The following is a 25,375-nucleotide window of genomic DNA, read 5'->3' as shown; positions in this document are numbered from 1 at the left end:
TGTCACATGGCTAAATACCAATGACATGGTAATAAATAGAGTGGATGTCATGTTTCAATCTTTTAGTCACCAGAAATTAACTAAATGTGTGTTCCAGAAATTAAGAAAATGCGTGACCTCGGTTTAATCCCAGTCTAAAGCTGGACAAGACCATACATTTTGCTAATAGACAAATAATATTATATGATATATATGCACATACATAACTTATATAAGTAATACATTTTCATCAGCTTATTTGTTACTGCTTTATGCATTTACTGTGCACGTGACAATTGTTATACTAATTGCATTGGAATATGCAGAATGTATGGATTAATATATGGGCTAATATAAATGTGAGTCACGCACCTTCCTGTGCTACTTTCAGGAGATATCAAAAAAGCTTTGAAACTTTCTCTGACTACTTAGAAAACGTTGTCTCATATTGTGAAGTGTTAAAGGATTGATGGGTTTTTATTACAAAGTATTAAGGTGCTATACCTACGGTAAATGTAGGCAATCGTAGAAAGAAAATTCTGTTTTGAGAGCAGAGTAGAATATGGTCGATATATTGTGTACAGTGAGTAGATTTGTCCAAGGCGGGAAACCCTTTGTGAAGTTTACAAGCAGATTAGAGTCTTCACTTTTGTTAAACCGTTAAAGTGGAACATGTTACAAATTAGTTGGTAAACCTTAAAAATGATAGGTCAGTTCATAATAAGCTGGAACATTGTGCAGAACATACAGCTGCAGCACAGAACCTAAAACACTCATGTATGTCTCTCCTAATTTCAACTGCCTGGGACAGTATCCATGAAATGTGTGATCCAGATAAAGGATGTGCACCCATATTTTATTACATGTCATGTGTTATTATTCAAAAGGAGGAGTCCAAATATATACCTGTTATGGTACTTCCTAATTATGTAAACCACAGAAAGATGGCGGTCAAATTACCGCCCTCTTAAATAAGCCAACCATAGATTAAAATTCAATCAATTTTATTTCAGAACAATAGAAACAAATAAACATACATGTTTAAAAAAGCTACCTACATTTTAATCCGAACCATACCCCATGGGGGAACCATGCAGAGAAACACAAATTGCCATGCCAAAATAAATGAATAGGAGTACTGGAAAACAGCCTAACTACCAAATGTGCCCGATAATTAAAGTCCACAGACTCACATAGATCCCATATTAGGTGCTAGCCGCATCCCATCCTATATCCATGCTAGAGTGTCCTGTGTATAACGCAATTTAAAGAAATGCGATGATACTATCGAATGCAGTAGCGTTGTGATCCAAATGTAGATATAACTCCAATATCCCGAGCCCATAATATGTACCCAGATGTACTAGGTTACCTATATGGATGTCCCAGTGGTGTCCGTGATCCCGCAGTTTCCCCAGCGCCCTGACGCACGTTTTGCCCTTTCTGCTTCTTCCAGGGGGGTGACATTGTTATGTGTATGTCCATATTTTATATTTGCTTGTTTCCATATGTATTCATCTCTGGACATGTCAGCATCTGCAACTCCGATGTGGAACTCATTGGACTTCTTCACAGTCACCTCCCAATAATGTCGACCACTCATGATTGGTGTGTCTCCAAGAACAACCGCCCATTCACGGAAACGCTCAAGATTCTGAGGGACTTTGGAGGGCTCAAGGCCTAGTATATGATAGATAACCCCTGTGTCCTTCTTGAACAGGTCCAGGCTACTGTGAGCAGTTTTCTAGTCTAGTTTAAATGAGATTTCTCTCCTGGAGCTGATGACTGCGTGATGTCCCTGGAGACCCGACACCCGCAGGCACCTCACGGCACAACATCCTAAAATCCATGTTTGTTTCCATATGTGCCTAATGTGAATACACATGTCAATGTGCTTGCGTTTACGCAGATTGAGCATGGCCTTGCGGGTTGGAGGAGCTGACAAGGCAGGGTCCTTCGCTGGCAGTGTCCACCTCTGTGCCAAAATACTAGTATCTTATTACATTGGGAAAAAGCCTTTAGGTATCAGTTCTTGGCATGTCTACAACAACAACACTTGTAAGGCTATGTGCACATGGATTGGGCTTAGGAATTTCTGGTGCAGATTCTGCCTCTCCTGGCAGAAAATGCACCTGCGGACTTGTTGCGTTTTTTTGTGCGGTTCCGCAGCGTTTTTTGTGCGTTTTGCTGCGGGTTTTCTTGCGGATTTGCTGCGTTTTTTACCCCTGCGGTTTTCTATAATGGAATGGGTACAAAAACGCTGCAGATTCACAAAAAAGAAGTGACATGCTACTTCTTTTAATCCGCAGCGTTTCCACAGCGGATTTTCCGCAAAGTGTGCACAGCATTTTTTTTTCTCATTGATTTACAGTACATTGTACTGTAAATCAATTGCAGATCTGCAGCATTTCTGCACTACAAAAAGCGCTGCGGATCCGCAGAGAATCCGCAACGTGTGCACATACCCTAAGTGAGTTTTTGGAAGAGCTACATAAAATTCCAATATGGGAATTGCTGTATTGCATGATGTTCATGGCATAGAGTGTATGATGTATGCTGTACATGATTCTCTTTCCTACTTTTACTAAAATATATTTCTGTTCTAGTAAAAGCTAAGGTCATTCTTCAGCTCTCACAATTTGTGACATTTCTTGTCCATCCTTTTAGGATAGATACATTCATAAAGTTCAATCCAAAGGAAGAAGAAAGCAGCAACACTTCCGTTATGTGATGAAGAAACCTTAGTCCTTTATTTCCAATATAAATTCTTGGACAAGGTAATAAGAGCAGTTACAGTGCAAGTAAAAGAACGACGGCCGTTTCGCATTATGCACGCTTCCACGGGTCCAGATATGTCAGGTAGCATGTCATTTCCTTTTTAAAAGCAGTCATGTGACAGCATTTGCATATCATTAAAACATACCATATAGAAAACTAAAACGTTCATATAGAACTCATCATTAACAAATGACTAGAGTTGAGCGACTTTTACTTTTTTCAGATCGAGTCAGGTTTCTCGAAACCCGAGTTTGTCAAAAGTCGGGTCGGGTGAAATCGGCCGATTATTGCGAAAAGTCGGGGGCCGACTGAAACAGGAAACCCAATGCAAGTCAATGGGGAATCAAAGTCTGCAGGAGTGGAGGACAGGAAAACACCTACAGAGCCCATTTTAATGCCAAAAACATCAATTCTTATTACTTAAGCTTGTCAATCTTAATTTACTTTATAATAATAGTTAGGCATTGAAAACTGGGGGTCATTTGTCTAAAGTTGTGGGGGGTAGGGATGGCTCAAGATTTTTGTGGGCCCAGGAAACGCGGAATACGTCACGGCGGTGGGGCAGGGAGAGGTAAGTATTTCAACTTTGCAAGTGCTGTGATCCTGAGCAAGCAGGGGGGGCCCACTTGATGGCACTGGCACAGGGCCCCTCCTAGTACGGCGGTGTGTTTGACGGCGGGTGGCGCCTCCCACTGACAGAGACACTTTTGTGTACTATGAGGGGCCCTGTGCCAGTGACGTGTCCAACGAGTATGCCCCCCCACCTGATGAAGGAACCTGCACTTTCATCTGCACTTTCTTCTTTGTCCCCGTGTAAGGTGGTATATTATGTGGGAAGGGGAACCTGACTTTCAGCAGGTTCAGATTCTGGCTGTGTAGAGTGCAAGGGGAATGTAGTGGTCTGGGTCAATGTACCAGCAGACTCATCTAGCAGTGGCTGGGCAATGGGCATGATGAGGAGGAAACACATATATAGGCCCAAATAATAAAGTAGGCTAAATGCAGTTTAAAATTGGTAACAGGACTAAACAGGCGACATTGCTTTGTTCAGTGGAGGACAACTGTAATGAGTGGCAGACACAGTTAGTAGGCCCAAATAATAAAGTAGGCTAAATGCAGTTTAAAATTGGTAACAGGACTAAACAGGCGACATTGCTTTGTTCAGTGGAGGACAACTGTAATGAGTAGCAGACACAGTTAGTAGGCCCAAATAATAAAGTAGGCTAAATGCAGTTCAAAATTGGTAACAGGACTAAACAGGCGACATTGCTTTGTTCAGTGGAGGACAACTGTAATGAGTAGCAGACACAGTTAGTAGGCCCAAATAATAAAGTAGGCTAAATGCAGTTCAAAATTGGTAACAGGACTAAACAGGCGGCATTGCTTTGTTCAGTGGAGGACAGCTGTAATGAGTGGCAGACACAGTTAGTAGGCCCAAAGAATAAAGTAGGCTAAATGCAGTTAAATATTGGTAACAGGACTAAATAGGTGGCATGGCTGGGTACAGGGGTGGGCTCCTCTGCTGAGTAGCAGACAGTGGTAGTAGGCGCAAAGTATTAACTGGTCTAAATGGAGGCCAGGACCCCTGTATATTTTATCTATCATCTATCATTTCAACAAATTTGTATTGGTAGTGCCATTGAAGTATTTAACAACACAGACTACACAGTGGTGGAGCAGGGAGAGGTAAGTATTGCAAGTGGTAGAGCACTGTTCGAGCTGGGGGGGAACACTCTCTCGTGGGCGGCGGTACTGGCACAGGGCCCCTCATATTACGACGGTGTGTCCGACGTTGGTTGTGCACCACCACCGTCAGAGACACTTCATTGTACTATGAGGGACCCTGTGCCAGTGCCGTCGCCCAAGAGTGGGCCCATCCACCTGTCCAGGCAAACGGCACTCACACAGATGCTTGCACCAGGTTGTGACCACGGCCCTGTGGGGGGAGTCAGCCCATTTAGGGAGGTATAAAAATGGCCTATGGTGGACATTCAGCAGCTGCAAATGGAGGAATTGGAGAAGTCGGTAAGAGGAGGCCAAAAGCAAGACATTTTTCCGGCAAGCTACATGTCAGCAGGGGAAGGTGGGGCAAAATAATTTGAAATCCATAATTGGTTCATTTTAATGAAGGTTAGATCATCAACATTCTGGGTAGCCAGACGTGTCCTTTTTTTGGTCAGTATTGAACCAGCAACACTGAAGACTCTTTCTGATAGCACACTAGCAGCAGGGCAAGCGAGCTCCTGTAATGCATATTCTGCCAATTCAGGCCAGGTGTATATTTTATATGCCCAGTAATCAAAGGGGAATGACCTTCATTAACTGAACTGAACCAAAACTCAGGCCCTGTGCAAAAACAACACAATGTAAGTGGCAGAAAGTGGCTGGAAGATATATGAAAAAATACAAGGACTGTAGTACAATTTCAATCTCCCTACAATGATCTCAGGACAAATATGGCAGCAATAAAAAGGACTGCTGCACACAAAAGTGTGGACAAATAAACAAGATAACTGTGCAGAAAGGAGCAACAGGATTTTTGCTTTTAAAAAAGCAGTTGGTTTGCACAGTGGCGTGCAAACAGCAATGCAGCTATCAGGGAGCCTTATAAGGCAGCCTAATAAGCTACAGAGATGATGCACAAAAATATAGCCTCCACTGTCCCTGCAAAAAAATGGTGGCTTTGGACAGTGGAAATCGCTACAGCACAAGCAGTTTTGGGGTTAATCTTCCCTCCATAACTATATCCCTTCTTCTGATGAAGCTGCTGCAACCTCTCCCTATGCTAAGATCGGCAGAAGTAAGATGGCGGCCGGCATGCATGCGACTTTATAGCCCCTGTGATGCTGCAGAAAGCAAGCCAATCACTGTCATGCCTTCTCTAAGATGGTGGGGACCGAGACCTATGTCATCACGCTGCCCACACTCTGCGTTCTCCTTCATTGGCTGAAAAATGGCGCTCTAAAGTGTCATACGAAATGCGACTTTTGCGTGCAGATCGCCGACCCCATGACCGATCCCACACTATTATCGGGTCGGGTTTCATGAAACCCGACTTTGCCGAAAGTCTGCGATTTTTGAATTTGTCCGATCCGTTTCGCTCAACCCTACAAATGACATAACAATACAAACATATATCTAATTTCGTTGATTAACTAAGTAATATATTAACTACCAGTAAAGACAATAAAAAAAAATTTTTACAAAAATTCTCTTACAAAAATTTTTTTTTTACAAAAAATTTTTTTTACAAAAAGCACGAATAATCCAGACGTTCATTTAGTCCCAACGGACCTTGCGCATTTGTTTTAATTATCCATTTTGCCTCATGCTTTAACAGAATTTTATTGTCATCACTCCAACAGGGTGGTAAATTAGCCACTTCCAAACCCGCAAAACGCAAGCAGCGGTGATTGGAATCATGTGCTGTCTGAACGTATGTGCTGTATAAGACGAGGTGAGCCTTTGCCGGTGGAGACTGAATGAAAATGTTCCCGAAATCTAATATTCAGCGATCTAATGGTTTTCCCAATATAAAAGAAAAAACAAGGACAAAAGATGATGTAAACAACATATTTTGTCTTGCAAGTAATCAAATCCTTTATTTTATGTTGCGAAGGGCCAATCTGCAAGAAATTCCCTGTTAGATGATACTGGCAAAAACTGCAATCCCCACATTTGAAATTTCCTTTTGGGGTATTAAGAGCTAATCAATTCATTCGATAATCCGAATTCTTACGGATTGACGCATGTATAGCTATATCCAAAGGCGTATGTTGAAAGCAGAAATTAAAAAACTTTTTATGCTCAGATGTAGCTGTCTGACGTAAAAAAGAATGCGGTTTTCTTTTCAAGAGCTCAACTTGCATTTTATTTTTAACCCGCTGTTCAGATTGATTTAACAATGATAAGGGATAACCTCTATCGACAAAACACTTTTTTAATGCATCCAACTGCTGCTGAAAACAAGTGTCATTGTTATTAATTTTTCTTAGACGAAGCATTTGGCTATAGGGCAGACTTTTTTAAGTAAAAAAAGATGAGCTGAATCAAAATGCAGCAGCGAATTAGAAGCTGTGGATTTTCTATGTACTTTTGTTAAAATGTTGCAAACACGAATACTAATATCAATGTCTAAAAAATTTAGATTATCTTGCCCAAAGCATCATGTAAAGCACATATTTTCATTATTTACAGTATTAAGATATACAACAAACTCGTCAAACTCAACTTTATTACCATCCCAGACGATAAAAATATCGTCCACATAGCGTATATAACTTTTTATGTGTTTTAAGAAGGGATTTTTTTCACTAGTAATACATTTTTCTTCAAAATCCGCAAGAAAAAGGTTGGCGAAAATGCAAGCGATGGGCATGCCCATGGCGGTCCCGACCACTTGTAAATACCACTGATTAAGAAATTTGAACGCATTGTGAGTTAATATTTAGTATTTAGTTATTTTGCCGCATGTATTTAGAGCATTGTCTGATGCCAAGAAATGCCAATTCTTACGGATTGACGCATGTATAGATCGCTGAATATTAGATTTCGGGAACATCTCCACCGGCAAAGGCTCACTTCATCTTATACAGCACGTTCAGACAGCACATGATTCCAATCCCCGCTGCATGCGTTTTGCAGGTTTGGAAGTGGTTAATTTACCACCTTGTGGCGGTGATCACAATAAAATTCTGTTAAAGCATGAGGCAAAATGGATAATTAAAACAAACACACAAGGTCCGTTGGGACTAAATGAACGTCTGGATTATTCGTGCTTTTTGTAAAAATAATTGTTTGTAAAAAAAATTTTTGTAAGAGAATTTTTGTAAAAAAATTTTTGATTGTCTTTTCTGGTAGTTAATACGTATTACTTAGTCAATCAATGAAATTAGATATATGTTTGTATTGTTATGTCATTTGTTAATGATGAGTTCTATATGAACATTTTAGTTTTCTATATGGTATGTTTTAATGATATGCAAATGCTGTCACATGACTGCTTTTAAAAAGGAAATGACATGCTACCTGACATATCTGGACCCGTGGAAGCGTGCATAACGCGAAACGGCCATCGTCCTTTTACTTGCACTGTCCCTGCTCTGATTACCTTGTCCATGAATTTATATTGGAAATAAAGGACTAAGGTTTCTTCGTCACATAACAGAAGTGTTGCTGCTTTCTTCTTCCTTTGGATTTATCTACATGTTTTATTTCTGGCAAGCACCCTCCACCAAGTGACTCCACTCCCACAATGTGCCAATGATTCAGAGTGTACCCCTCCATACCAGTAAGTAACTCATTACATTTATCTCAGTGCTATTCACTTTTTCTTCTTTCTGGACATTCATAAAGTTGCCCACAAGCCATGGATCTCCTTTCAGTGTGCAGATTAACTTTTGTCACAATGAATTGTAAATAGCCTCTCAGGATGGGAACTGAAGATATAAATGCTCTATATCAAGAATAATCTCCTTTTACAATGCACTAACCCATCACAGTCCCATTACCTAATCTACTTTCAACCATGAGGTCGCGGAATTGCTTTTTTACTAGTGTTATCTTTATTTCATTATACATTTCAGTGCGCACTGTCAAGTCTCCACCATTATATTGTGAAATTACTGTAATCCATTTGTACAATTGGTTGCAATTTCCTCCACTTTAGTCCTGATATTTACTTATTCTTTGCACATGTTCCCAGTCACCTAAATGAACAGTGTCAAGAAAGTAGTGCTAAGTTCACGCGTGCTCACATATGTGAGAGATTAATAGTCATGAATGCTCATTTTTAGGATATTCTCTCCTTTGTGGACCCCCCAAATATGACAATTGCTCTGGCTGATAAGGCTGGCTATGATTACTCGGCTTTACATTTCTTTCTAGAAAGAAAATTTCTCATTGACATGGAATTTCTATCTGGCAGTGATAACAATTGGAGCTGTCATGACCACCAGTTTGTAAAATACATCAACTATCTGTTTCCTTGCCTAATCTTTCAGCTATTTCATGGGAGTCAAATCAACAAATTGTTTTATAATTGGGTATACTTTAGAATGACTCCGATATATGTGGTGTAACACTTTTTGTTGAGATTAATCTGCAGCAGCATTGAACTCAGTATTTTCATTGTGATGTAAAGTTTTCTTTTAGAGCCTTCAAAGTTGACCGATAGGTTTTTCTATTAGCTTTTCCATTCTCTCTTTCTGTTTTTAAATTAGATTACGTAAGTAAATATACATGTAGATATCATTAATTGTAGTTTTATGATGAAGACAAAACCAGTTTCAAGCATTTATCACCTTTGCAAAGCAAGGTCAGACATTTTTTTTCCAAGAACACTGTGGCAGAAATCAATTTACCGTATATACTCGAGTATAAGCCGATCCGAGTATAAGCCGACCCCCCTAATTTTGCCACAAAAAACTGGGAAAACTTATTGACTCGAGTATAAGTCTAGGGTGGAAATGCAGCAGCTACCGGTGAATTTCAATAATAAAAATAGATCATTATTTCCCCATAGCTGTGCCATATAGTGCTCTGCGCCATTCATTATTGCCCTATAGCTCTGCCCCATATATTGCTCTGCGCCGTTCATTATTGCCCTATAGCTGTGCCCCATATAGTGCTCTGCACTGTTCATTATTGCCCTATAGCTCTGCCCCATATATTGCTCTGCACCGTTCATTATTGCCCTATAGCTGTGCCCCATATAGTGCTCTGCACCGTTCATTATTGCCCTATAGCTCTGCCCCATATAGTGCTCTGCACCGTTCATTATTGCCCTATAGCTGTGCCCCATATAGTGCTCTGCACCGTTCATTATTGCCCTATAGCTGTGCCCCATATAGTGCTCTGCACCGTTCTTTATTGCCCTATAGCTGTGCCCCATATAGTGCTCTGCACCGTTCATTATTGCCCTATAGTTCTGCCCCATATAGTGCTCTTGCACCGTTCATATTGCCCCATAGAAAGCTCTGCCCCATATAGTGCTCTGCACCGTTCATATTGCCCCATAGAAAGCTCTGCCCCATATAGTGCTCTTGCACCGTTCATATTGCCCCATAGAAAGCTCTGCCCCATATAGTGCTCTTGCACCGTTCATATTGCCCCATAGAAAGCTCTGCCCCATATAGTGCTCTTGCACCGTTCATATTGCCCCATAGAAAGCTCTGCCCCATATAGTGCTCTTGCACCGTTCATATTGCCCCATAGAAAGCTCTGCCATTGTCGCTGCTGCTGCTGCAGTAAAAAAAAAACACATACTCACCTCTCTTGCTTGCAGCTCCCGGTGTCTCATTCCGGCGTCTCGTCCCGGCGTCTCTGCTCTGACTGATCAGGCAGAGGGCGCCGCGCACACTATGTGCATCATCGCGCCCTCTGACCTGAAAAGTCAGAGTGCAGAGACGCCGGGAAGATGGAGCGACGTCGGGAAGATGGAGCGGCGCCCGGCGGCTGGAACGCGGACAGGTGAATATTACATACTTACCTGGTCCTGGCGTCCGGCTCTTTCCCCCGTACAGCTGTCTTCGGTGCCGCAGCCTCTTCCTCTATCAGCGGTCACCGTTACCGCTGATTAGAGAAATGAATAGGCGGCTCCACCCCTATGGGAGGTGGAGCCGCCTATTCATTTCTCTAATGAGCGGTGCCACGTGACCGCTGATAGAGGAAGAACTGCAGCACCGAAGACCATGGGACGGCAGGGGGAGCGTCAGGACCGCTGGGACTAGGTAAGTATGCCTCAGCGCCCTCTCCCTCTCACCTGCCGACCCCACCGCCGACCATGACTCGAGTATAAGCCAAGAGGGGCACTTTCAGCCCAAAAATTTGGGCTGAAAATCTCGGCTTATACTCGAGTATATACGGTAATTCAAAATCTTAATTAAAGATTGCTTATATAGAATCTAAAAATCAGCCCCCCCCCCAAAAAAAAATATACTACACGGTAAAACATGATTTACTCCTTATTAATAAATATATAGAAAATTCATGATTTGTGATATCCAATTAAACAACCGCCAACAGGACAATACAGTGGAAGTCCCAAGCATAGGCATAACCATGCATAATATATGCACCCAAGTTTGATGCATAGATAAATCCTTAGATGTAATCAATGATAGAAAGCAGTGTAACTGACAACAATAACCAAAGTATAAACCAATAAGTAAAAAGCTTCACATGTAGCACTATCCTAATCATTACCTGCGGTCATAGTGGGACGGGAGTTGGGAAAGCCGCACAAGCACCTACGTGCATGTTTCACTTCTTCAGCTTTCAGTTTATATTTATCTACTTCTGCTGTGTTAAACCAGGTCATAGTATTTCAAGGTAGGTAGAAGAAAGTTCAACTTTGCCCATTTTGTAAGTACGTATGAGATTTTATAGGATAGAGTTTTAGATTAAAGGAGTTGTCCGATCTTAAGATACAAGTCTGCAGTCCCTCTATGTGACTGCAGACTTATGAATCCTCACATCATGCGCACTGCACACTGAGAATTCGTCAGTGTTCGGAGCAAGCAGTTATGTGACTGTAAGTATGAGATTTGCATACTTCCTGCCACATTACAACTAGACTGTGAACAACCTCACTAAATACACTTGCATTGATCAAAGCTGCACACAAATAGTTAGCATGTGACCGCATATATGAAAATCACATACTAGCGATTACGGTCCCGCCGTGCTGACATAGGAAGATCGTCACAATTCATGCAATGTGAGGATTCTCAAGTCTGCAGTCCCATAGAGTGACTGCAAACATGTAGCTTAAGACTATATAACTCCTTTAAGGTATATATAAACATGTACAGACAAATATCGGAATGTTTTTGTCTAAGGTGTTTAGTGATATGGTAAAGATGTCTTCATTTGACTAAGGTGCAAACAATCATAGTAAGGTTAAATAAAGCAAACGTCCCTCAAGTTCAATTAATTGCTAATGTAGATTCAGAGCAAACCAAAACAACCATCAATGTTACAACTGATATATTTTATGGAAGCACTGCAAAATATAGAAAAACAGAATAAATGCCAGAGTCAGTAAGCCATGTAAGCAATCCAATACACATAACTTGTAAAATTCTATTATGGTAGAAAGGTATTTACCAACTTTGAATTCATCTGGCAGAGAGTTTAATGATCTCACTGCTCTTGCAGAAAAGAATCTATGTTAATAGAGAAAACCTTTCTCTAAGATCTTCCATAGATAAAGAGATAGGTCATGGTCAGACTGGCGCATTTCACAATGCGCATATGGACTGCAATGCCTGGACTAATCGCAGGTCTCCTGACCCAAACTTACAGCCTGACACATATGAGGCCGTAAGTTTGATCGTGAGACCCGCAGCCATTATGTCAGTATACCCACCAAGAAATATGCCCATTTGAACCCGGCCATAAGAGCCATAAGCAGAGCATATTATCTGAAATGGAATATACAACAGATTTGCACTGCTACCTACTTGACCAAGCTACAAGAAGATTATGGCTTCTGGACTCATCTTTGGCTTGACCATTCAAATGAGTTTCCAATCGTTCAAAAAAAAAAAATATTTGATTGTAATACATTTTTTTCTTTTAACCAGGTGGGAAATTGGAAACTGGAGCTCATGCAGTTTAACTTGTGGAGTGGGATTACAAACCAGAGATATATTTTGCTCCCATCTCCTATCACGAGAGACAAATGAAACTGTGGTCTTAGGCGATGACTTCTGCAAACAACCTAAACCAACTTTGGTGCAGGCCTGTAATCGCTTTGACTGTCCACCAGCATGGTACCCTGCAGAATGGAAACTGGTAAGACTAAAAGGCTTAATAGTTTAATTAGAAATATCTAATGGTAAAATATACTTATCGTATAACCCAACTTGGGAACTTGGCAAGCTATAATGTGTTTAAAGTGTATGTGTATATAAATATATATACACTGCTCAAAAAAAATAAAAGGAACACTTAAACAGTAGAAATCAAACTTCTGTGAAATCAAACATCAAACTGTCCACTTAGGAAGCGACACTGTTTGACAATCAATTTTACATGCTGTTGTGCAAATGGAATAGACAACAGATGGAAATTATTGGCAATTATCAAGACACACTCAAAAACGGAGTGGTTCTGCAGGTGGGGACCACAGACCACATCTCAGTACCAATGCTTTCTGGCTGATGTTTTTGTCACCTTTTGAATGTTGGTTGTGCTTTCACACTCGTGGTAGCTGAGACGGACTCTACAACCCACACAAGTGGCTCAGGTAGTGCAGCTCATCCAGGATGGCACATCAATGCAAGCTGTGGAAAGAAGGTTTGCTGTGTCTGTCAGCATTGTGTCCAGAGGCTGGAGGCACTACCAGGAGACAGGCCATTACACCAGGAGATGTGGATGGGGCCGTAGGAGGGCAACAACCCAGCAGCAGGACCGCTACCTCAGCCTTTGTGCAAGGAGGAACTGGAGGAGCACTGCCAGAGCCCTGCAAAATGACCTCCAGCAGGCCACAAATGTATATGTGTCTGTATAAATGAGGATGGTCTGAGTGCCTGACGTCCATAGATGGGGGTTGTGCTCATAACCCAACACCGTGCAGGACGCTTGGCTTTTGCCACAAAACACCAGGATTGGCAAGTTCGCCACTGGCACCCAGAACTCTTCACAGATGAAAGCAGGTTGACATTGAGCACATGTGGCAGATGTGACAGAGTCTGGAGATGCCGTGGAGAGCGATCTGCTGCCTGCAACATCCTTCAGCATGACCGGTTTGGCTGTGGGTCGGTAATGGTGTGGGGTGGCATTTTTTGGAGGGCCGCACAGCCCTCCATGTGCTTGCCAGAGGTAGCCTGACTGTCATTAGGTACCGAGATGAGATCCTCAGACCCCTTGTGAGACCATATGCTGGTGCGGTTGGCCACACACACTACTGAGCATCATTTCCTTATCTTGAGGCATTTCCAGTGAAGTTGGATCAGCCTGTAACTTCATTTTCCACTTTGATTTTGAGCATCATTCCAACTCCAGACCTCCGTGGGATATTAGTTTTGATTTAAGTTGATCATTTTTAGGTTTTATTGTTCTCAACACATTCCACTATTTAATGAATAAAGATTTACAACTGGAATATTTCATTCAGTGATATCTAGGATTTGGGATTTTAGTGTTCCCTTTATTTTTTTGAACAGTGTACATTGTGGTAAAATGACTCACTCGGCTGCTTAAAGAGGTGGTCAGAGAAACACTTTCCATTTAAGTTTTTCAGCTGTTTTTTAAAAAAAAAAAAACCTACTTCATAAACCAGTCCAAACACGGCCCTTCTGGCATAATGGGAAAACAAAGTACAGTGTGTGTGGCTGCAGGGATCCGCCCGCTCACGGAAAAAAACGTTCAGTTTTCACAGTTTACACAAGCACAACTCTAGAGATCTCATCTCCAGACACACCAAACACTGAGTCCAAAGGCACCACATTTATCTTCTGAACCACACCTTGGGTTGGAGATATGGTGAACAGCCTCCCAACCACTCTTCACCTGTCCACAAAACCTAGCCCTTAATATGGCCGATTAATTCCTTTCTGCACATAGTGTGCTGGAGCATTTTTACAGGTTCAGGCTCACATCCTCAGTGACACATATCTCCCCTGCAGTATTTTACCAGTGACCGTCTTACTTTATATATATATATATATATATATATATATATATGTATTCTTAATAAATGTCATCCAATAACACTCTCTTCTCCAGCTCTGCAGATTCTCTTTAAGTCTAAGTTCACATTTGCGTTGTGCGCCGCAGCGTCGTCGCCGCAACGCACAACGCAAACAAAAACGCAGCAAAACGCATGCACATGCGGCCCCATGTGGCGCCAATGTTAAAGATAGGGCCGCACGACGCATGCGTTTTTTAAAAGGTCGGCGCCGCACAAAAAATCCAACATGTTGCGTTTGCCGCGCCCAGACAGGTGCGCCCTAACGCCGCATGCGGCGTAAAACGCAACACAACGCATGCACATGCGGCCCCATGCGGCGCCAATGTTAAAGATAGGGCCGCACGACGCATGCGTTTTGTTGCGGCGGCGACGCTGCGGCGCAAACCGCAAATGTGAACGTACCCTTAGCTTTGGTGTGACACAAAAAACAGTTTCCTTTTTTGGCATCTTACCAGTGCTATGTGTGAAGGTGGTTCTTTGGCTGACTGATTAAAGAGATATTGACATTTCATAAATTTAGTGTATATCCACAAGTTGTGGCATAAAGTTAGATGTGGATATTACCATTGGGACCTGCATGTATCTCAAAAATGGGCCCCTGATGTGTGCTGGTGTCATTGCAGAGGTGGCTTTGAATTCTCATTAATTTGTATAGGAATTTCAGCCACCTCTCCACTGAAAGCAGTGAATGATAAGATCCTGTTCATAATATACAGTAGATACAGGTTCCTTTGGTAGGGCCCATATCTACTAAACATTTATGACATATTCACCAGATATGCCATACAAGAAGGAAATGCCCCTTTAAATTTCAATCGCTTAGTCAGTCTCTTCTTACCAAGGTATAAGAAGGGAGACGGGGCAGACTTACCTATTGAAATGAGCTAGCCAATAAACGTCATACACATGACCAGTCACATGCCGACATCTAAAGATATCTGCTGCTTCATACCCATGCCAAAAGTAGATCTGTCAGTGGCACTGATATTGGGACATCAGTGTACGTTTTTGATGACAGAGTATGTGTAAGTTGTATGTAGTTAATTTTTAAACATCTAAAAAAAATTTTGATGTACAATAACAAATTGTATTGTGGTACCGTGTTAGCCAGAAAAATCGATGTGAATACTTTTCTGCCCAATGATGACAGAAGTATTCTGGGAGTGATGCCTTTATTGGCTAACCAGTTAGCCAATAAAGGTATCACTCCCAGAATACTTCTGTCATCATTGGGCAGAAAAGTATTCACATTGAAAAAAAATGTTTCTATGTTTTAAAGGAGTTTTTCAGCCTAAACCGACCGTATAAACAAAGTGCATAACCTTGTTGCCCCCATAAGGGCCTCTTGTGTTCAAATCACTGACTTTACTCTGCAAAATTGTAGTTTAATAAAACATTGTAATTAAGGTACTTGGTGCATCCATGGAGTTGCCAAGAGGCTCAGTGCACTAAACAACTTACTAGTTTATTAGTTTTGTATGTACCTGCCTCCCTCAATGGTGACTGACAGCACTGGAAAGCTCAATCAAGCCAGAGCAATTAATCACCAGTGAGGGAGATGCAAGATGCAAAACCAGTGGGTACATCAGTGCAGCCACACCAAGGGTGCACCGAGCATCTGATTAGTATATTTAAATAAACTTCAGTTTCTGTAGAATGGAGGCACCAACACTAATAGGTGCCATTTTTATATCGACAATATTCCCTACAAGACTTTGTGCTTAGTTTATACCATAGGTTCTGGCCAACAGGCTCCTTTTAATTTATTCACAAACTTACTTTTCTCAAAACCCTTGGTGAACGAACAATTTAATAAGCCAGAGAAACAAATCTATGAACTATTCAGTAGCCTGTTTTTTAACTAGTTGAAGATATTTTTTGGTAACTAAGGATTAGAAATCCCTTTCTCCTGTTGGCTATCAGAAATCAAATTGCAGGTGTTACAGCTCATTAAAAGAGTTGTCCAGATTAATAATTTCAACCATTGCTGGAACGGTGTCGGCACACGAGGTGAGCATAGATTGTTTCCTTATGTTAGGTCATCAATATTTGATCGGTGGGGGTATCATACCTGACACCCCCGCCGATCAGCTGTTCCTAGTAGCAGCGGCGGCCAAAAGTGCTCAGCTATGCACAGCACACCTCCATCAATTGTACTGTACATGTGCCCCTTATCCAAAACGGCACCAGGAACACCTAACCGGTGGATGGGGTGTCCGTCGCACCCCCACCAATGAGATATTGATGACCAATTCTAATAATAGGCCATCAGTGCAAAAGTGTGGAAGAAAACCCTTTTAAGTTGAGGTTGTCCCGTAGTCGACAACCTCTTTAACATTGTTACAACAAATATTAAAAAAATCAAAGATATATTGATGTTATCCATTTTTCTTTTCACTTTTAAATCTATAATATAAGGCTGGGAGCGTCACTCTGTCCGAAGCCTTTATAGACTGCGCAAGCGCAAGCGCCAGCGCAGTCTGGACCCCACAGAGTGACGCTCCCAGGAGATCTGGGTGATAAGCACTGAACGCACACCGCGATCTCCAACGGAGAGACAGGGACATGGCAGGAGGGTGAGTATAAGCTATATTCACCTGTCTGTCCCATTCCAGCGCTGCGCGCCGCTCCATCTTCAGGGCATATACTATGGAGCATCTTATGGGGGCCATAAACCTTTATGGAGCAGCATATGAGGCATATACTATGGAGCATCTTATGGGGCCATCAACCTTTATGGAGCAGCAAAAAAGGGGAGAAGCCAGCGCTGCCTATGGTCAGAACGCAATACATAAAGTGCAAATGCACATATTGATTTATAACTGTATTTCAAAATGAGACATTTAGCAAACAATTGATCAATTCTTTGAGCTACCCCGCCACTTCACGGCAATCTCATAATGGGGCAGTCCTACACTACGTTTTTTATATTCGACCATAGGCAGTGCTGGCTTCTCCCCTCTTTTGCTTTTATGGAGCAGCGTATGGGGCATATGGATGGGAGCAGCAAATTACAGAACGGTGGCGCAGGATGGGAGCAGCACATGACAGAACGGGGGCGCAGGATAGGAGCAGCACATGACAGAATAGGGTAGCACATGACAGAATGGGGGTGCAGGATGGAAGCAGCACATGACAGGATGGAGGCGCAGAATGGAAGCAGCACATGACAGGATGGGGGCGCAGGATGGGAGCAGCAAATGACAGAATGGAGGCGCAGGATGGGTGCAGCACATGTCAGAATGGAGGCGCAGGATGGATGCAGCACATGTGAGAATGGAGGCGCAAGATGGGTGCAGCCTATGTCAGAATGGAGGCGCAGGATGGGTGCAGCACATGTGAGAATGGGGGCGCAGGATGGGAGCAGCACATGTCAGAATGGGGGCACAGGATGGGAGCACATGACAAAATAGGGGTGCAGGATGGGTGCAGCACATGACAGGATGGGGACGCAGGATGGAGCAGCACATGACAGGATGGGGACGCAGGATGGAGCAGCACATACCAGGATGGAGACCATATACCAATATAAATGTTTGCCACCCGGGCGTAGAACGGGTTCAATAGCTAGTATTTTATAATGTCTGTTTTACTCACTCTGAAGACAGAATAAAATCTCAAATATAGGCTAACAATGTATTTAACTTATGTATCACTCTTCTCTTTTCATCTTAAAATTATTTAAATGTAAAATCCCCACAAGCAGGTGAAAGACCACACCTTAACCAATTTTACTACAAAGAATTCTAAATGAAATTCTGAAACTCTACTTAAAGAATTGAATAACTAGGAGTAAGAAAAAAAAAGCCTGGATGAGCTTAAAAGCTTTCTATTTTTTGGCAGTTGAGTTTATTATAATCAAAGCTTATATCCTTCAAGTTGATAAAGAAGAAGCAGTATAAATTTAAAGCTCTACTTATTTAAAGATGGCTAGTTGTTGGGATCACGCCAGCAAAAAAGCTCATCTTGTTTTCAGCAGCTTTTTTTTTATAGGGGAAGCCACTCTGCCAAAAATGACACAAAACAGAAAAAATGACTAACTTACGGTAACTTTTGTCAGTGCAAACTGTTAACGGATTGCAGGATCGAATAGATAGGAAGTTTTTCAGACATTACTGTTATTGTTTTACATTATACGGAGTCCAAAAAATATTTAAAGGAAAAATTTTATTTGAAATTATAGGGACTCTATCAGTTTAGTTGTGCTGCATAACGTAGTGAAATGCATACTGATTTCAGCGATATGTCACTTATGTGTTAATGTTCAGCAGTTTTGAGAACGTACATTTAATATTTTTGCAGCTCTGAGGCATTGAGTCCCATGTATTCAAGATATGCAAACTAATCGTGGCCTACAATTACTGATTGACCACTTTGTTGTCTCTATTATTGCAAAAGACTGAGAGCTGTTATTAGTCAGCAAGAGGGCAGGGGAGTCTGCATTTCATATGCCACGGGGATACCACGACATGAGAGACCAGAGGATTGTGGCGTCTGGCTACACAAACTCCTGCACTGATTAGATCTGCTTCACCTTCTCATTAGCAGTGCACGCTTTCCTTGCTTAGTTACTGCAAGGGTTAGTTAGTTCTGTCTATCTCCTGGAGCTCTCAGTCCTGAACTATTTCAGCTATTCTGTGTTGGCCACTCCCCTGGTGTATATATGCTTACCACTTGCACTTGGGAATTGCCAATGATAGCTCATACTTCCTGGTTTGGAGTTGAAGGAGAGTTAAAAATTCGTATCAGTCGGTTGGTGTTGTTTTCAGATTTCTGCATGGTTTTGGTTTCTATGTTTATCCTAATCCTCTTCCCATTTGGTTTGTCCCACCTACTGTTCCCTTGCTTTCCGCATGATTGTTTTGTGAGTGTATTTGTGTGATTGTGGTTTTCTTTTATCGCTGTCTGTTTTCCCTGTCTGTCAGATTTTTGTTATTCTATACACTTCAGTCGCATACATCTGTAGGTAGGGGGATTAAACAGTTAAGCATGCATATAGGAGCATAGCAAGGTATGAGACCCCGGCATCCCCACCATCAGGGGTATTGTGGGCAACAGGGATAACCTAGGTTCCTCCTTGCTTGAGGGACAGCGAAGGAGCCATTTGCCCCTAGAAATTCTTATACAGCATCGTGACACTATGACTACATCAGTTTTCTCCCTTACACCAGACTGCTATTTGGCCCCCAAAAGATTAAGATCTAATTTTTTAAACATTGTTGAACATAGGGTCCCTGATATCAGTGCAGCTGTCACTTTTTTTTTATTCTGCCCTCAGACAGCAGCAAAACCAAGCTGAAAAGTTCCCTTTAATAAGCAGAAGGTATGACTGACTCACATATTATTTAGCTTAAACTAACTTGAGCGCTGAATCAATCAAAAACTAATATGGTATAGCTTTAACCCTAAGGCATGGAAAATGACTGGAGTCATCCCAATAGAAAATAGTTAGTAATATATGTAATGATGGCATTTTTCCATCTACAGTGAGACCACTGTATACTCACAACATCTACAGTTATTTTTTTTTAAATGTCCATTCTTTGCTAACCCATTCTTACAAGAGAAGGAAATGTTAAAACCTAATTGTAATGGAATATTGATCTCATTTGTATGTCTCATTTGTTGTCTGAATACCGTAAAATAGTCATATAAGAAACCTTCTAATTGTGGGATGCAGCATGATTTACATAATATTACCGTATGCTTTCAGATGTTTTACTCATTCTTTTATGCTCTCATCTCATTCTGTGCTGCTGCTACTTTGGATGTGCACATATTCTATATATTTAGTGGCTTTAGTAACTTTGGAGGTAGTATCAGGATGTCACATGCCATTTAAAATTAATTTTCATTGGTCTTAGCTACAGACCACAAATTGTCACTTGCTGTACCGATATGGAAAAGCTTTATCTACACTTCACACATTGTGCATTTGCTTTGTCTGGGCAGGGCTCTGCCCATTCCAGTTTGGCTGCTGCACTCTGCTGTGCTTCATGTCAGGTTTTATAAATGGTCCAGCATGCCTCCATGACATCACCTCCCTAGGCCTTTTTTAAGATACGGTATGTGCACATGATGCAGATTTGCCTGTGGAATTTTCTGCGCAGATTCTGCATCTCTTGGCAGAAAACGCAGTTAAAAATCCATGCATTTTTTATGCGATTTGAGGCGGATTTTCGTGCATTTTTTCATGCGGATTTGTCTGCATTTTTGTCAGCTAAATAAAGCTATGTTATTTAACAAAAAAAAGAATTATGATGTCATTTCCTTGTCCAACCTCTTCTTTTACATACTCCATTGAAGAATAATGTTTATACATACAGATATATTTATAGATAGATAGACTTATATCTATCTATCTATCTATAGATCTATCTATAGACAGATCTATAGATAGATGGATAGATATATCTATAGATAGATAATAACAATCCCGATGTTTAGTAATAAACATAATAAAATGGTACATAAATAGTAAAATAAAGACACATACACACAAAATCTGCGTTAGGCTGGGGTCACACTTGCGAGAAACTTGCACAAGTCTCGCAGCATTGTACCCGGCACTGCCGCCGACAATCGGACCGGAGCGTTCAGCTGCATAGAAATACATGCAGCCGCACACTCTAGTGCCAGGTATTGAGGTGCGAGACTCGTACGAGTTTCTAGCAAGTGTGATCACGGCCTTAAATGCAATATCTATTTAATTTAAAAAATGTTTTAAAAAAAATGGTGTGGGCTCCCATTACCCATGGAGATTCCCAGGCTATTGATATCAGCCCGCAGCTGTATATTTAGCCTTTACTGGCTATTAAAATAGAGGTACCCCCCCCCAAAAAAAAAAACAACCTGTTGTCCCCATATAGTTAATAGCCAGAAAAGGCTATGCAGACAGCTGCAGACTGATATTCATAGTCTAGGAAGGGGCCATGGATATTGGCCCCCCGGCCTCAAACACCAGCTCACAGCTGTACCAGAAATGGCGCATCTCTACGATGCGCCAATTCCGGCACTTAGCCTCTTTCTTCCCACTGCCCTGTAGCCGTAGCATATGGGGTAATATTTCTGGTGTTGAAGTCACCTTTGTATTGTAAGGTGACATCAAGCCAGCTTAGTAATTGGAGAGGTGTCAATAAGACACCTATACATTACTAATCCTATAGCTGTTAAAAGGTTAAATAAACACACAGCCAGACAGAATAAAGTATTTTAATGAAATAAAACACTAAACACATTTTTCCCATATTTATTGTACTGCTAATCCATGTGACGCCCTCGATCTGGCTGCCTGCAAAAAAAAAAAAAAATAATAAACCAACACAAATACTCCCTGTTACGATGTAGTCCATTTAATAACGAGTGTCCCATGACGATCTCCCCTATAGAGCAGTCACATCAGACGATGTGACTGCTCTATAGTCCTCCCGCGATGCACTGACAGGAGGTAATGGCTCCTGCAGTGCATCACTGAAGAGGTTACTGGAGTTCAGGCTCTCACTTTATGGTAATGCTGCGTGAGAATTTTCTCACTCCAGTGTTGCCAGTGACAGCATCAATGAACTCAGGTAACCTCTCTCCCGGCAGCGGAGGATTACCTCTGCTCAGTGCATCACCGGAAGGCATTGTAGAACAGCGACATCTCCCAATGTCCCTGTTTTACACAGGAGATCGTCGTGGGACACTCGTTATTAAATGGACTACATTGGAACAGGGAGTATACTGTTGGTTTATTATTTTATTTTTGTTACAGGAGAACGAGGGTGTCAGGAACTAGGTGATTGGTGAGTATATACTGTATGTTGTATGTTTTTTTTTCTTACTATTGAACACATGCATCGGCAAAGCTGTCCCTGTCATATGTGACAGCATTCATAGCCCGATGGAAGCAGTAGTCCCATCAGACAATGCCTGGCTACACAGACCCGCACACACAGACAGAGACACATGCACACACACATACACGCAGACACCTGCAGACAGACACGCACATAGTCTCCGCCTACACACTCTTCCTCCTCCCGATCTGCAGTGTTTCCCACACACAACTCTGCAGCAAAACCGGAGATCTTTTTAAACCTGTGGTTTTGCTGTGGATTTGACTGAATCAATGGAAGTCAATGGGTGCAGAAATGCTGCAGATCAGCAAAAAGAATTGACATGCTGCTGAAAATAAAACGCTGCAAATTCGCGTGTTTTTTTCTGCAGCATGTGCACACCAGTTCTCAATTTCCCATTGACTAGCATTGCTTGTGCACTATACTACGGATTTGATGCTATTCCGAGCGTCCAAAAACGCTGCGGAAACGCATCAAAATCCACAACGTGTGCACATAGCCTTAAGGCCTATTTGGACACAACCCTATGTCTGAGCGTTAATCCAGAACTGTGTCCTGCAGACATGTGCTTGACTTTATCCAAGTCCTTAGTTCCTGTTATATCCTCAGGCTTCTGTAAACTCTGCATCAAACCAGCAAATTTACCCAACCTTTACCATGTTCTTCTTGAACTAATATTGGAGTTTGTTTGCAGTACCTGCATCTGCTGCTGCTTAACTCATAACCTGCTGTGAACATCCTGAACTGTTGTTTGCATAACCTACACCTGTGTGCCTGCTTCAGGCCTGTTGTCTTCAAACATCAGTTCTCCTTGTTTTGTGGCTTCCAGGGTGTACTGCAGTGCCAGATTGTCTGCTGTCCCTCATATCCGGTTATCCAAATCCTAATTGTATTATGTGCCTTACAGCCTGCTATGATGAAGCCTGGGGTGCTTGTGTCTAAATGGACCTCAAAAGGTCTAGGGAGATGATGTCATGGGTCCAACGTGGAGCACTGCAGATAGCTTTGGCCATAAGGGATGAGGGCAGAGCCCTGGCGCATAACAACACAAGCATAATCAGCTAACAAACTACAATGGAAACAACTAATTTAATGAAAACCTTGTGTTGTCTTTCTTACAGTTATAGATGTACCGGTTTCAAACTTAAAATGTCCAAACGTTTTATCATATGAAAATAAATCATTACTAATTACCCACTGTTGCTCCAGTATTGCCTTCACATAAGCAAGTAAGCACTGCAGCCAATCAGTGAGCTCAGACTTCTGAGGGTGACTATCTCTGCATGGCCACTAAGCCCAGTGATTGGCTGCAGTCATCATGAACGCTCATTGTGCTGTCAGCAATGCAGCCATGACAAGAAGGACTGACAGGAAGCAGCGGAAAGGCAGTACCGGAGAAGAGGAATGAAAAAAATGATGATTTTGTCATTTTTGTGCAGATCAAGCTTTTGGACATTTTAAGAAACCAGAACATCCTTGAACTTACATACTGGTTAGAGACTGGAACCACAAATCCCTAACAAAGTGATTAACCTACTTTTGATAACAATCCGACATGTCTGGTGATTAGCAATGTTGGGCCTAGAAGAACAGGTGTGGGCAGCAAATGCAAATCTCACTTTCTATACAGATACAATGGATATTTGGAGGTTTTGCTTGAGAAAAATGTAGAAGGAAGCCGCTGTCTGATAGCTTCCACGCCATGCTCCAGTGTATTGTAGAAATCACATATTTTTACTATAAAGCAAAGGATTTAATGGTTGGTTGGTGTTACTAATGTTTAAATGGTTAAAATCACTTCAATAAATCCAAGAGACCACCCTAAAATGCACAGGCATCCACCAAAAATGCCTCCTTTGGGTAGTATAACATAAACAGCCCCTTTTGAGGTCTGGTTAACTGGATTGTCCAGACAAAATCATGACCGTTGGCACAAATTAAAGCTGCACCTGAAAGTTCAGACTTACGATATGTAGAGGGAAATGGGAAAGTGCTGTACTGAGACTATATTCTGAATTAACCTGTCCTTGATAATTGTTAAAATCTGTATGGGCTACTATAATTTGCAGCCCTAACTGATTATCCACTCATTTGCAGTGCTCACAGTCTTGCGGGGGTGGCGTACATACTCGGGATGTCCTCTGCAAGCAAAGACTTTCTGATGGCAGCATCCTAGAGCTGCCAGAAACATTTTGTTCACCTCCGAAGCCAACATCTGAAGAAATGTGTGAGAATGAAGATTGCCCACCAGAGTGGATTTTAACTGATTGGTCTCAGGTATATTCCAAACTATATTTTCATAATAACAATGTCTTGTGATTTTCTAGTACATTGTTAACGAATACGGGCATGGGCATGTCTAAAATTCAGTAGAATGGCTTTACGACAAATAGGCACTGATTCAACCACAGTGAACAATGGCGGCCTTGATAAGGAGGCGTGCTGGAGTGAGAGGTTCCTGATTCATTAAGGGTGCGACTGCAATGTGGTGTGCCTTGCCTCAGGAACTGGAGGTCGATTTCTGGTGTAAAGTGTGCCACAGCTCATCATAAATTAGATGAGCCATGGTGTCATGCCGCCATCCTGCCCCAGCTCCACCCATTTTGGCCTAGTTGGTCGAAACTGGCATGAAAACGCCAAAAGTCTACAAAAAAAACACATTTTTGCACAATTCCAGGTTGCGCGAAAAGCAACTTTTCAAAGTTTCACTTTGATGAATCGGGGCGTAGCTCTTCATCAGGTGTTGACATAGCCCAATCATGTGAAGATTAGGACATTATATAGGAATATGGGCAATTCAATTTGTAAATTAAATAAAAAGTAAAGGATTGTCAGTAAAGCATATCATGAGTGAGGAAGATTTTTAGCTGAATTGGCCAATTGATTCATTGGTAATCCATTAATATTGTTGTTATTAGGGAATGTGAACACAATGCTTTTAATGCTTTTTTCTTTTTACAATAACACAGTAAAAATTCTTTTTTATGTATTTTTTGGTGCATTTTTGTGCTGCGAAACCTTTTTGATCTAAATAGGTAAAAGGTGCAGTAAAGATGCTAAAAGAATTGACATAAAGTGATGA

The 25,375-nt window shown here is 41.7% G+C and overlaps 1 protein-coding gene across 3 annotated transcripts in view; it reads left to right on the top strand.

Annotated features, from left to right (window-relative positions):
* ADAMTSL1 (ADAMTS like 1) overlaps nucleotides 1-25,375 on the top strand; it is a 550,804-nt gene that overhangs the window by 399,896 nt on the left and 125,533 nt on the right. For all 3 annotated transcript variants that reach the window (XM_069766222.1, XM_069766229.1, XM_069766237.1), the window contains exons 16-17: nucleotides 12,345-12,555; nucleotides 24,391-24,570. In XM_069766222.1, coding sequence (XP_069622323.1) covers nucleotides 12,345-12,555; nucleotides 24,391-24,570 — 391 coding nt within the window. The remainder of the gene's footprint in view (nucleotides 1-12,344; nucleotides 12,556-24,390; nucleotides 24,571-25,375) is intronic.

The sequence above is a fragment of the Ranitomeya imitator genome, chromosome 1 (genome assembly GCF_032444005.1).
Source record: "Ranitomeya imitator isolate aRanImi1 chromosome 1, aRanImi1.pri, whole genome shotgun sequence".
Taxonomy (NCBI): domain Eukaryota; kingdom Metazoa; phylum Chordata; class Amphibia; order Anura; family Dendrobatidae; genus Ranitomeya; species Ranitomeya imitator.
Note: the sequence above shows the minus strand (reverse complement) of the source record. Positions and strands in the feature narration are given on the sequence as shown.